The 14,421-nt window shown below is 45.5% G+C and overlaps 1 protein-coding gene across 1 annotated transcript in view; it reads left to right on the forward strand.

Annotated features, from left to right (window-relative positions):
• Nucleotides 1-14,421, forward strand: part of LOC109900395 (fibronectin type III domain-containing protein 1) — a 79,435-nt gene that overhangs the window by 17,585 nt on the left and 47,429 nt on the right. Inside the window, exons 5-9 of the mRNA XM_031836682.1 lie at nucleotides 3,772-4,035; nucleotides 4,191-4,289; nucleotides 10,202-10,319; nucleotides 10,425-10,612; nucleotides 11,114-11,221. Coding sequence (XP_031692542.1) covers nucleotides 3,772-4,035; nucleotides 4,191-4,289; nucleotides 10,202-10,319; nucleotides 10,425-10,612; nucleotides 11,114-11,221 — 777 coding nt within the window. The remainder of the gene's footprint in view (nucleotides 1-3,771; nucleotides 4,036-4,190; nucleotides 4,290-10,201; nucleotides 10,320-10,424; nucleotides 10,613-11,113; nucleotides 11,222-14,421) is intronic.

The following is a 14,421-nucleotide window of genomic DNA, read 5'->3' on the forward strand; positions in this document are numbered from 1 at the left end:
TGCAGAGAGAGTCAACAGTGAAGAGGCGACTCCGGGATGCTGGCCTTCTAGGCAGAGTTGCAAAGAAAAGGGTGGCTAATTTGAAGAATCTCACATTTGTAAAAAAAAATTGTTTACTACATGATTCCATATGTGTTACTTCATCGTTTTGATGTCTTCACTATTATTCGACAACTATTATTCAACTATTATTCGTCCATAGATACAGAACAAAAAGACTGAATGCCTGGGTCGAGTCTCTGGGAACCGAACCGATCAGCAACCTTAGATTTGTGTCGGGACTATATCTTGTGGATGAAATAGTATGAATAAATGAATCAAATAAAGTTAACGAAAATATGTTCATCATTATCTGAATATGTTGGTAACCCGTTGTATAAAAGTGATAATGCCCTCGAAGCCGGTGTTTGAAGGATATATTGGTACGGATTCCGGCCCTCGACTTCTTTTTCGGGCCTAGCAACAACGGTGCCAATATAACATCCAAACACCGGCTTCGGGGGCATTATCACTTGAATATATTTGTCTCTTGTAGAATTGACTTAACTTGGTGGAACTTGATGTGCACCAGATTAGCCTAGAACACACTGAAAGAGTGTGAGGTTAGTGGAGGAGTGATGGAGGCAGAAACGCAGCCCACTCCCCTGGCCGATCCTGACAGTAACTACGAAGGTACCTACCCAGTTCCTGATTTACTCTTCCACTTGCCCATTTGATTGGGGACGGTACTCAGAGGTGAGACCGTAACCCCCAGTCGTTCCATGAAGGCCTTCCAGACACAGGAGGTGAACTGAGGACCACGGTCAGATACAATGTCCGCCGGGATCCCGTAGTGCTGGAAGACGTGAGAGAAGAGAGCCTCCATTGAGACCAGGCAGAGGAATCAAACGACAGGCTTTGGAAAAACCGGTCCACAGCGACCAGGGGGGAGGTCTGTGACAAAGTCCAGATGGGACCAGGTTTGTTGTGGAACCGGCAGCATGTGGAGTTTGCCATAGGTGGAGGTGTCTTGCTTTGTGCGTAGGTGGAGCAGGAAGATACGTAAACCCGGATGTCCCGGGCCAAGGTGGGCCACCAGACAGTCGATAGTACGGGCTATATATGGGTGCCCCGACACAGGTGCTGTGTGTGCCCAGGCGAGGAGATGGTCCCACACATCACAGGGCATGTAGGGATGCCCTTCAGGACAGTTGGCAGGTGAGCCACAATGCGGGACAGAGGAATAATAGGTGTCACTTTCTCCCTCTGATCCTCTGTGTCATGCCCCCGGGATAACGCATCTGCCTTGATGTTCTTCGATTCTGGCCGGTAGGAGAGGGTAAAGTCACACCTTGCGAAGAATTGGACCCACCTGGCCTGACACGGGTTCAGCCGCTGCTCGAATATACTCTAGGTTCCGATGGTCCGTCCAAACAAGGAAAGGGTGTTGAGCACCCTCCAGACAGTGCTGCCATGTATTCAGCGCCTTCTTGACGGCCAGCAACTCACGACCCCCCACGATCCCCCATATCCTGGGGTTATGCAACTGTAACCAGGGGAAACCTAAAACTACGGGGTGTGCAGGAGAGTCTAAGATGAGGAAAGTGATGTGTTCATGGTGGTTGTGAGCAACTGTGAGAGAAATGGGAATCGTGGTCTGGCACACCAGTCCTGTTCCTAGGGGATGGTTGTTAAGGGCATGGACTGTGATAGGGGCTTGTAAAGGGACTAGAGGAATGCGTGAGAATGAGGCTACGGACCAGTCTAGGAAATTGCCTGCACTGGGGCAAGACTTAGTGGAGGACCAGGATAGTCTGGGAAGGTGTCAGGAAGGAGGATGGGCTTGGGGGGCAGAGACTCCGCATTAGGAGTCCGACTCCCCGCATTAGGAGCAGAGACCATGTTGACGGTGGCGTTGCCGTTCCTCTGGGGGAAGGTGTGTCGTGCCCACCTCCATTGGCTCAGGCTCGCTGGAGGTTCCTGGGAGAGAGCCGAATCCCCGGGATGGGCGCTGACGGGCACTCAGGAGAGTATCCAGGCGGATGGCCATAGCGATGAGCTGGTCCAGATGAGCCAGCTCGGTCTGGATGTCTGCCTGTAGCCCGCTGCGTAAAACCGTCAACAGGGCCTGGTCGTTCCAGCCAGTGGATGCGAAACCCAAAGTGCTAAATAATAAAGTACTCAGGACCGACAAAGACAAATGACAGAGGGAGTTTTGGGGATTGGAACCAGGTTAGGGGATTGGAACCAGGTTAGGGGATTGGAACCAGGTGTGCGTAATGATAATGAGACAAGTCCGGAGTTGATGAGTGAAGGGCGTTTGCCAGCAGCAGGTTTGGTAGCAGCTAGAAGGCCGGCGATGCCGATCTCCTGAGCTGGACAGGAGGCGGAGCCAAAGCGAAGGCTGGTATGACTGTTGGTTAGCTGGCGGATGCGCAAGAAACGGATGGGAACACAAAGCGCCCTACTGAAATGGCCACTATACCACTATACCAAATAAAACGTTTGAATGTAAAGAAGTGCTTTTTTAAAATGTAGTAGTTAGGATGAATGCAACCCAAAGAGCTAGAATTGACACAATTGTTGGGAGGAACTTGTTCTAATTGAAACATGATTACCTGAATACATCTGGTCAATTTCTAATGATTATTTCTCAATTAAGTAGTGTTTCAATAACACAATTTAATTAAGTAGATCTGTATTAATAATTTAATGTAAAAAATAATATGTTTTCATTAGCTGTAACTACTCACAAAAATGGAATTAATCAGATCCAAAAATCTTTTTTTTGCGTGTAAGTAAACTTGCGTCGTGCCAGACAGAGCTCCACTTAGGTGTGCAGCCAGGGCCAAGGAGGAAAAGAGAGTGGAAAGGTGAATAGGGAGGGCTAGGAGAGAAAGGAGAGAGAAAAAGAGAGCGAATGAGAGAGATCCTCCCCAGGTCAGCAAACCCTCTGACATACAGACTTTGTCGCGTCAGGACCTCTTGTCCTATCCTCCTTTAATCCCAACTCCTATTACCTCACATTGTATTCCCTTCTCCTCTCTCTCTCTCTCGCACTGATCCAGCAGGGAATAATTCATGCAAGTCCACTGACTCACCCTGTCTGACCCTATCTTATGCCCACATCTACTCTGACATGTCAGGACTGTATCAGCCACTGCTGCATAGGAATACATTTACTCTGAGGGAAATAAGACAAGAGAGCCTTCCATATGATAATGATTATGAGAGACAGAGGGATGAGAGATGAGGAGAAGGCAGGGAAATTAATTTTTTATTTTTTATGTTGTCCGTGCTATCACTCGGCAAGCCAGCAAAGCAAGGGAGGGGAGGTGAAGACGGATGGGGGGATTGTAGGCCTGTCTGTCTGAGATGGCTGTCCAGGCTGGAGACAGACATCATGTGATTACACCAGGAAGTAAGAAGCAGGACGTGGGAGCATTGGGAGACTGTGTGGTCCCAGGTCTCTGTCTGTGTCCACGTTGTGACATCTCCCATGATTACAGTGTCTCATACACTTGAACTTGTTTAGATTATTGGAGAGGAAAGTATTTTGGCAAAGTAGGACATATGGGGAGTTTCCCTGAGTTCTCCATTTCATTTGAAACATTTCAAAACATAATTATGAGATATAAAACTCAAGTGATAATATATTTTTTTAAGACTTGGTACTGGCCTGGCCCTCACACAGTTATCTCAGCATGTCAACCTGAGATACTGTACCTTGTGGTCTTATCAGGGTCAGGTGAACCATGCTGAACTTCAGCTGTAATTTTCTCTCTCTTCCAGCTCGTCCATCTCCTACTCCAGACATGTGGACCAGGGCTAACTCCTCTGTCGGGATCCCCGTGAGAGTGGTTGATGGGGGGGTGCGCCCATCAGGCCTGACCTCCTCCAGGGGGCAGCGGATCCAGAGACCCCCCCAATCATCCTCCGGCCCTCGTCAGCCAGATAGGGCCAGGGCAGGGACACCCCTGCTGGACCAGAGGTCCCAACACCACCACCACACCCAGCCACAGGCTGACCAGAGAAACAGACACAACCCCAAACTAGGTAAGAGCACCTGGATCTCTCTCACACCGGGTTTGCTACTCATTTAGAATATTCTTGTGTGAACAGTATGTAGAGTGTGTGTAGTGTGTCCATCCATAGTGTGTCCTAGTGTGTAAACGCTGGCCTATGTGTCTGGTATGTCCCTCTATTCGTAGCGTCTGAGTCCATCTATGTGGTATCACTGCAGGCACAGAGAGCCACGGGGCGGAGCGTGCCAAGCAACAGAGCCACCCTGACCAAAAAAACTCCCCCAGGTAGGCCTTATGACCACCTTATGAGCCTTTATAATATATTTACGAGCCTTTATAACATCATTAGAAGCCTTTATAATCACGCATAACTATGTCCAGCTGCGAGGAACTCATCTTCAGACAACACTCAAGAGTTTTAAACCATTTCAACCACTCGACTGGCTGAGAATATACAGTAGCAATGTAAAAACAGACTACATATTTTTTGTCAATTCCCAATATGATTGAGTGCCTTCGGAAAGTATTCAGACCCCTTGACTTTTTCAAAAGGTTGTTACGTTACAGCCTAATTATAAATGGATTAAATCAATTAAAATCCACAGCAATCTATACACAAAACCCCATAATGACATAGCAAAAAGAGGTTTGTAGAAATGTTAGAAAATGTATAAAAAATGGAAAACAGAAATATGTTATTTACATAATTATTCCCTTTGCTATGAGACTCAAAATTGCTTAGCTGCATCCTGTTTCCATTGATCATCCTTGAGATGTTTCTACAACTTGATTGGAGTCCACCTGAAGTCATTTCAATTGATTGGACATGATTTGGAAAGGCACACACCTGTCTATATACAGTAAGGTCCCAAAGCAAAAACCAAGCGATGAGGTCGAATTAATTGTCCATAGAGCTCAGAGACAGCATTGTGTCGAATCACAGATCTGGGGAAGGGTGCCAACACATTTCTGCAGCATTGAAGGTTCCCAAGAACACAGTAGCCTCCATCATTCTCAAATAGAAGAAGTTTGGACCCACCAAGACTCTTCCTAGAGCTGAACGCCCGGCCAAACTGAGCAATCGGGAGAGAAGGGCCTTGGTCAGGGATGTGATCAGAACCCGATGGTCAATGTGACAGTGCTCTGGAGTTCCTCTGTGGAGATGGAAGAACCTTCCAGAAGAACAACCATCTCTGCAGCATTCCACCAATCAGGCCTTTATGGTAGAGTGGCAAGACTGAAGCCACTCCTCAGTAAAAGGCACATGACAGCTTGCTTGGAGTTTGCCAAAAGGCACCTAAAGACTCTCAGACCATGAGAAACAAGATTCTCTGGTCTGCTGACACCAAGACTGAACTCTTTGACCTGAATGCCAAGCGTCACATCTGGAGGAAACCTGGCACCATCCCTACGTTGAAGCATGATGATGGCAGAATCATGCTGTGGGGGTGTTTTTCATCGGTAGAGACTGGGAGTTTAGTCAGGATTCAGGCAAAGATGAATGGAGCAAACTACAGAGAGATCCTTGATGGACCTAAGACTGGGGTGAATGTTCACCTTCCAAAAAGACAATGACTCTAAGCACACAGCAAGGACAATGCAGGAGTGGCTTCAGGACAAGTCTCTGAATGTCCTTGAGTGGCCCAGCCAGAGCCCGGACTTTCCGATCTAACATTTCTAGAGAGACCTGAAAATAGCTGTGCAGCAACACTCACCTTCCATCCAGACAGAGCTTGAGAGGATCTGCAGAGAAGAATGGGAGAAACTCCCAAAATACAGGTGTGCCAAGCTTGTAGCGTCATACCCAAGAAGACTTGAGACTGTAATCACTGCCAAAGGTTATTTAACAAAGTAGTGAGTAAAGGGTTTGAATACTTATGTAAATGTAATATTTCAGTTTTTGATTTTTAATAATTTAGCAAACATTTCTAAAAACCTGTTTTTGCTTTGTCATCATGGGGTATTGTCTGTAGATTGATGAGGGGGGGAAACCATTGAATACATTTTAGAATAAGACTGTAACCTAACAACATGTGAAAAATGTCAAAGGGTTTGAATACTTTCAGAAGGCACTGCATCATAGGAAAACATCATCCTAACACGTGTTGGTAAAAATGTCAAATGTCACACTAGCTGACTTTTTTTCAGTACATTGCAGTCAATGGAGAAAGATATGTGGCACAGGGTTTATCATTTTCTCAATATATTGCAGTCAATGTGAAAAGATGAGTGTCACAGGGTTGAGTTTTTCTCAATACATTGCAGTCAATGGAACAAGATGAGTGTCACGGGGTTGATGTTTTTCTCAATACATTGCAGTCAATGGAACAAGATGAGTGTCACGGGGTTGATGTTTTTCTCAATACATTGCAGTCAATGTGAAAAGATGTATAAAAAGGTTGACGTTTTTCTCGTTTAACCCTAGCTTCATATCAACTCCCTGCTAACCCCAACCCTAGTCCACGCTTCATCTCCACATCTTGGCTCAGCCCTAACAATAGCCACATCCCGAACATTAACTTCTTGTCCACATCCCGGCTCAACCCTAACTCCAAGAGCTGAGTCAAGATGTGGAGAGCTAGGGTTAGGGTTGTTACTAGGGTTAGAGTTGAGCCAGGTTGTGGACATGAAGCTAGGTTTACGGTTGAGTTTGTCTGCCTACCTGTCTGTTTATTTGTCTGTTTGTCTGTCTCTCTGTCTCACTGTCTCTCTGTCTGTCTGTGAGTGGATACAGTATATCAGTCAGTCTGTATGTCTTGTCTGTCTGTGAGTTTGTATGTCAGTCTGTCGGGTTTACCCCCACTGTATTCACATCCTACCATACCTTTGTCAATACATTATGCCTTGAATCTATTCTACGGTGCCCAGAAATCTGCTCCATTTACTCTCTATTCTGAACGTACTAGATGGCCAGGTCTTTTAGCCTTTAGCCGTACCCTTATCCTACTCCTCCTCTGTTCCTTTGGTGATGTAGAGGTTAACCCATGCCCTGCAGTGCCTAGCTCCACTCCCATTCCCCAGGGTCTCTCATTGATTGACTTCATTAAATGTTAAAGCCTTGGTTTCATGCATGTTAACATTAGAAGCCTCCTCCCTAAGTTTGTTTTATTCACTGCCCTAGCACACTCTACCTACCCGGATGTCCTAGCGGTGTCTGAATCCTGGCTTAGGAAGACCACCAAACCCCCTGAAATTTCCATCCCTAACTATAACATTTTCCAACAAGATAGAACTGCCAAAGGGGGCGGAGTTGCAATCTACTGTAGGGATAGCCTGCAGAGATCTGTCTTACTATCCAGGTCTGTGCCCAAACAATTTGAGCTTCTACTTTTAAAAATCCACCTTTCCAGAAACAAGTCTCTTACCTTTGCCGCTTGCTATAGACCACCCTCTGCCCTCAGACATGCCCTGGACACCATATGCAAATTGATTGCCCCCCATCTATCTTCAGAGCTCGTGCTGTTAGGTGACCTAAACTGAGACATGCTTAACACCCCGGCCATCCTACAATCTAAGCTTGATGCTTACAATCTCACACAAATGATCAATGAACCTACCAGGTACAACCCCAAATCCGTAAACATGGGCACCCTCAAAGATATCATCCAAACCAACCTGCCCTCCATATACACCCCTGCTGTCTTCAACCAGGATCTCAGCGATCACTGCCTCATTGCCTGCGTCTTTAATGGGTCTGCGGTCAAGCGACCACCCCTCATCACTGTCAAAGGCTCCCGAAAATACTTCAGTGAGCAGGCCTTTCTAATCAACATGGCCCGGGTATCCTTGAATGATCCTTGAATGATATTGACCTCATTCAGTCAGTAGAGGATGTTTATTCTTTAAAAGTGCTTTCCTCACCATCTTAAATAAGCGTGCCCCATTCAAAAAATTTAGAACCAGGAACGGATATAGCCCTTGGTTCACTCCAGACCTGACTGCCCTTTGCCAAGCACAAAAACATCCTGTGGCATATTGCATTAGCATCGAATAGCCCCCTCAATATGCAACTTTTCAGGGAAGTTAGGAACCAATATACACAGGCAGTTAGGAAATCAAAGGCTAGCTTTTTCAAACACGGAAGGAGACAGCCTTGCACCCCTCACTGCAACTTGCCCAAGCCTCCCCCATTTCTCCTTCACCCAAATCCAGATAACTGATGTTCTGAAAGAGCTGCAAAATCTTGACCCCTAACCTCCAGACGAGCTATGGGTGTGCCACAGGGTTCAATCCTCGGGCCGACTCTCTTCTCTGTACATCAATGATGTTGCTCTTGCTGCTGGTGATTCTCTGATCCACCTTTACGCAGACACCTCCAATGCCATACAACTCTCCTTCCGTGGCCTCCAACTGCTCTTAAATGCAAGCAAAACAAAATGCATGCTCTTCAACCGACCGCTTCCCGCACCTAACCACCCGTCCAGCATCACTACTCTGGACGGTTCTGACTTAGAATATGTGGACAACTACAAATACCTAGGTGTCTAGTTAGACTGTAAAATCTCCTTCCAGACTCACATTAAGCATCTCCAATCCAAAATTAAATCTAGAATCGACTTCCTATATCGCAACAAAGCATCCTTCACTCATGCTGCCAAACATACCCTCGTAAAACTGACCATCCTACCGATCCTTGACTTCGGCGATGTCATTTACAAAATAGCCTCCAACACTCTACTCAGCAAATTGGATGCAGTCTATTACAGTGCCATCTGTTTTGTCACCAAAGCCCCATATACTATCCACCACTGTGACCTGTTTGCTCCTGTTGGTTGGCTGGCTTCATATCCGTCGCCAAACCCACTGGCTCCAGGTCATCTATAAGTTGTTGCTAGGTAAAGCCCCGCCTTATCTCAGCTCACTGGTCACCATAGCAGCACTCACCCACAGCACGCGCAGCACGCGCAGCACTCACCCACAGCACGCGCTCCAGCAGGTATATTTCACTGGTCACCCCCAAAGCCAATTCCTCCTTCGGCCGCCATTCCTTCCAGTTCTCTGCTGCCTGGAACGAACTGCAAAAATCACTGAAGCTGGAGACTCATATCTCCCTCACAAGCTTTAAGCACCAGCTGTCAGAGCAGCTCACAGATCACTGCACCTGTACATAGCCCATCTGTAAATAGCCCATCCAACTACCTCATCACCATATTCATCACCATATTGTTATTTATTTGATTTATTTTGCTCTTTTGCACCCCAGTACCGCTACTTGCACTCTCATCTTCTGCACATCTATCACGCCAGTGTTAGTGTAATTTGCCATACTGTAATAATTTCGCCACTTTGCTCTATTTATTGCCTCACCCCCTTATCCTACCTCATTTGCACACACTGTATATACATTCTCTATTGTATTATTGACTGTATGCTTGTTTATTATGTGTAACTCTGTGTTGTTGTTTGTGTCGCACTGCTTTGGTTTATCTTGGCCAGGTCACAGTTGCAAATGAGAACTTGTTCTCAACTAGCCTACCTGGTTAAATAAAGGTGAAATAAAATAAATAAAAATAAAAGTCTGTCTGTCTGCCTGCCTTTCTCCCTCTCTGTCTGTCTGAGTGGATCTGTGTTTCTGTTTGTCTGTCTGAGTGTTTCACCAATTTACCCATTGCAGCTCTATCACCAACCTTTTTGCCTTGAATGCAATGTATTGACTTGTGTGCCAATAACCTTGAAGCATATCTATGCATCAATATCCTGTCTGTGGAGTTGGGAAAATGGAGAGAGAGGTGGAGGTGGGGGAGGGGATGGAGTGAGTGGAGAGAGAGAAGAGGGAGAGGGAGAAAATATTAGTGGAAGGGGGAAAGAAGGCGGGAGATAGAATGTAGATACTGGTATGTATTAACATACGCATCAACCCTGTGACACTCATCTTGTCCCATTGACTGCAATGTATTGAGATAAATGTCAACCCTGTGGCACTCATTCTTTCCCATTCCCTGAATTGTATTGAGAAGAACAACAGCTGCTGTAATATTTGACAATTTCTGGCTGATAATGGGCTGCAATTCTACTTAGACCTGCAAATCAAATCAAATCAAATTTATTTATATAGCCCTTCGTACATCAGCTGATATCTCAAAGTGCTGTACAGAAACCCAGCCTAAAACCCCAAACAGCAAGCAATGCAGGTGTAGAAGCACGCAAAGCAATGCAGCCCTCTAGACCATGTTTATTGTTATTTGTTCCCCATGCAGAGCCTGAGGAGTATGAGGCCAAAGACATTGGTGTGAGGGTCATGTCCCCTCAGTCTGTCCTCATCAGCTGGGTGGACCCGGCTATCGAGATGGAGAAGGTCCTACCTGGTGGCTCCAGGTGAGAGTAGGCTCGTGCTTGCATGCGCGTGCGTGTGTGTGTGTGTGTGTGTGTGTGTGTGTGTGTGTGTGTGAGAGAGAATGTAATGTCTCTTCCTCTCTCCAGACACTACACAGTGAAGTACAGGGAGAAGGGTGAGTCTGCTCGATGGGAGTACAAGGAGACCAACCAGAGGAGGCTGCTGATAGATACCCTGTCAGCTGACGGGATGTACGAGTTCTCCGTCCGAATCTCCCAGGGAGACAACCACGGCAAGTGGAGCGTGTCCGTGTTCCAGAGGACCCCAGAATCTGGTAGGTTGTCTGACTGCCTGTCTGAAAATATAAGATAAACCCAAGTCTTCCATGTACATTCCCATTTTTTAAGAGAGTAAATGGCATCCTACAGTGTCATACAAATGAAAGATTTAGGGGTAAATCATAGTTCTAACCGGTTTTGGCGTTCATTCATATTTCATTCAGATTATTCCCTTCAATGAAATCTTTCATGAAAACCTCTGCCATAATTCATAGCTGCTTCTGACTGAATAAGTAAAGGTTCAGGGAGATTTTCAGCCTGGCTGGCTCCGACTTGGAGCTCTAATCTAAATTTCCTTAGAGGATCTCTGGGTTTTATTCTCTGGAAATCTATAACAGGACGTGAATTTTTCCCCATTTGAACCTCATTGGCAGGAGGAAACACTACTGTTACTGTTACAGCGTCTTTCTTTCTGCTCTCCTTGCTCCTGTTTTCTCTCTCGGGACTCATTATTTCTCCTCCTTTTTTCCATCCCTTTTTTCCTCTGTGTTCTTAAGCTCCCTCTGGTCCTCCGGAGAACTTTGATGTGAAGCCACTGAGAGGGAAGGGAACCGCTGTCACGGCGACCTGGGACCCACCTGAGGAACCCAATGGGAGGATACGAGGTCCGAACACGAGAACATTCAGGGGATGACTTCACTGTATCTCTCTTATTAATCAATCGCATAATATATAGTATACATGTAAAAGACAAAATAAACATTGTCCCTTTTTTTTCTTGGCCCAGCAAATCAAGCATGCTAATCTCGGAGTTGAATTAGATGACACGACTTTGGGGATATTATTGTATGCAGATGATTAGTGTCCTCCTTGCAGAGAGTGAGTTTGAGTTGCAATGTATGTTGAACACTGTCAATCTCTGGTGTACCAAATGGAGATGAATGATTAACCAAGATAAAAACCCAGATAATGCACTTTAAAAAAAAGGCTAGGGTAAGAAGTATTCATGGCTTCTCTTTTGGAACAATGCCCATAAACTACACAAGCTCATATAAATACCTTGGTTTCCTTTTTGATACATTTATTTATTTTTATTTGATTTATTTCACCTTTATTTAACCAGGTAGGCTAGTTGAGAACAAGTTCTCATTTGCAACTGCAACCTGGCCAAGATAAAGCATAGCAATTTGACACATACAACAACACAGAGTTACACATGGAATAAACAAAACATACAGTCAATAATACAGTAGAACAAAAGAAAACAAAAAGTCTATATACAGTGAGTGCAAATTAGGTAAGTTAAGGCCATAAATAGGCCATGGTGGTCGAAGTAATTACAATATAGCAATTAAACACTGGAATGGTAGATGTGCAGAAGATGAATGTGCAAGTAGAGATACTGGGGTGCAAAGGAACAAGATAAATAAATAAATACAGTATGGGTATGAGATAGGTAGATAGATTGGCTGTTTACAGATGGGCTATGTACCAGGTGCAGTGGTTTGTGAGCTGCTCTGACAGCTGGTGCTTAAAGCTAGTGAGGGAGATATGAGTCTCCAGCTTCAGTGATTTTTGCAGTTCGTGCCAGTCATTGGAAGCAGAGAACTGGAAGGAAAGATGACCAAAGGAGGAATTGGCTTTGGAGGGGACCAGTGAGATATACTTTCTAGGGAGTTTTTCCTAGCCACCGTGCTTCTACACCTGCATTGCTTGCTGTTTGGGGTTTTAGGCTGGGTTTCTGTACAGCACTTTGAGATATCAGCTGATGTACGAAGGGCTATATAAATAAATTTGATTTGATTTGATATACCTGCTGGAGCGCGTGCTACGAGTGGGTGCTGCTATGGTGACCAGTGAGCTGAGATAAGGCGGGGCTTTACCTAGCAGAGACTTGTAGATAACCTGTAGCCAGTGGGTTTGGCGATGAGTATGAAGCGAGGGCCAACTAATGAGAGCGTACAGGTCGCAATGGTGGGAGGTGTATGGGGCTTTGGTGACAAAACGGATGGCACTGTGATAGACTGCATCCAGTTTGTTGAGTAGTGTGTTGGAGGCTATTTTATAGATGACATCACCAAAGTCGAGGTAGGATGGTCAGTTTTACGAGGGGATGTTTGACAACATGAGTGAAGGATGCTTTGTTGCGATATAGGAAGCCGATTCTAGATGTAATTTTGGATTGGAGATGCTTAATGTGAGTCTGGAAGGAGAGTTTATAGTCTAACCAGACACCCAGGTATTTGTAGTTGTCCATGTATTCTAAGTCAAAGCCGTCCAGTGTAGTGATGCTGGACGGTCGAGCAGGTGCGGGCAGTGATCGATTGAATAACATGCATTTAGTTTTACTTGCGTTTAAGAGCAGTTGGAGGCCATGGAAGGAGAGTTGTATGGCATTGGAGGTGTCTGCGTAAAGGTGGATCAGAGAATCACCAGCAGCAAGAGCAACATCATTGATGTACAGAGAAGAGAGTCGGCCCGAGGATTGAACCCTGTGGCACACCCATAGAGACTACCAGAGGTCCGGACAACAGGCCCTCCGATTTGACACACTGAACTCTATCAGAGAAGTAGTTGGTGAACCAGGCGAGGCAATCATTGGAGAAACCAACGCTGTCGAGTCTGTCAATAAGAATGTGGTGATTGACAGAGTCGAAAGCCTTGGCCAGGTCGATGAATACGGCTGCACAGTAATGTCTCTTATCGATGGCAGTTATGATGTCGTTTAGGACCTTGAGCGTGGCTGAGGTGCACCCATGACCAGCTCTGAAACCAGATTGCATAGCGGAGAAGGTACGGTGGGATTCGAAATGGTCGCTATTCTGTTTGTTAACTTGGCTTTCGAAGGCCTTAGAAAGACAGGGTAGGATAGATATATGTCTGTAGGGTCTAGAGTGTCACCCCCTTTGAAGAGGGGGATGACCGCGGCAGCTTTCCAATCTTTGGGAATCTCAGACAATACGAAAGAGAGGTTGAAAAGGCTAGTAATAGGGGTTGCAACAATTTCGGCAGATAATTTTAAAAAGAGAGGGTCCAGATTGTCTAGGCCGGCTGATTTGTAGGGGTCCAGATTGTGCAGCTCTTTCAGAACATCAGCTATCTGGATTTGGGTGAAGGAGAAATGGTGGGGGCATTGGTGGGTTGCTGTTGAGGGTGTCGGGCAGTTGACCGGGGTAGGGGTAGCCAGGTGGAAAGCATGGCCAGCCGTAGAGAAATGCTTATTGAAATTCTCAATTATCGTGGATTTATCGGTGGTAACAGTGTTTCCTAGCCCCCAGAGCAGTGGGCAGCTGGGAGGAGGTGCTCTTCTTCTCCATTGACTTTACAGTGTCCCAGAACTTTTTTGAGTTAGTACTACAGGATGCAAATTTCTGTTTGAAAAAGATAGCCTTAGCTTTCCTAACTGCCTGTGTATATTTGTTCTTAACTTCCCTGAAAAGTTGCATATCACGGGGGCTATTCGATGCTAATGCAGAACGCCACAGATTGTTTTTGTGTTGGTCAAGGGCAGACAGGTCTGGAGTGAACCAAGGACTATATATATTCCTAGTTCTATTTTTTTTTAAATATATGACCTTTGAAGAGGGTATAAAGTCTGTATCAGATTATGCAGGGAGAGCATTGGGTCTGTTGTAAGTAAACTGAAAATCTGTAAAGACCATGACTATGGTATCTATTCACAGCTCTATAATTCATGTGTGTGTCCTATACTGAACTATGCTGCTGGAATCTGAGGTTTTATAAAATCCAAAACTATTCAGAATAGAGCCATACAATATTTTTTGGGAGTGCATAAGTTTTCCCCAAGCCGTGCTATTCAAGGTGACATGGGGTGGAACCCAGTGAAATATGACAGAGTGGTGAA

The sequence above is a fragment of the Oncorhynchus kisutch genome, linkage group LG12, assembly GCF_002021735.2.
Source record: "Oncorhynchus kisutch isolate 150728-3 linkage group LG12, Okis_V2, whole genome shotgun sequence".
NCBI classification, from domain to species: Eukaryota; Metazoa; Chordata; class Actinopteri; order Salmoniformes; family Salmonidae; genus Oncorhynchus; species Oncorhynchus kisutch.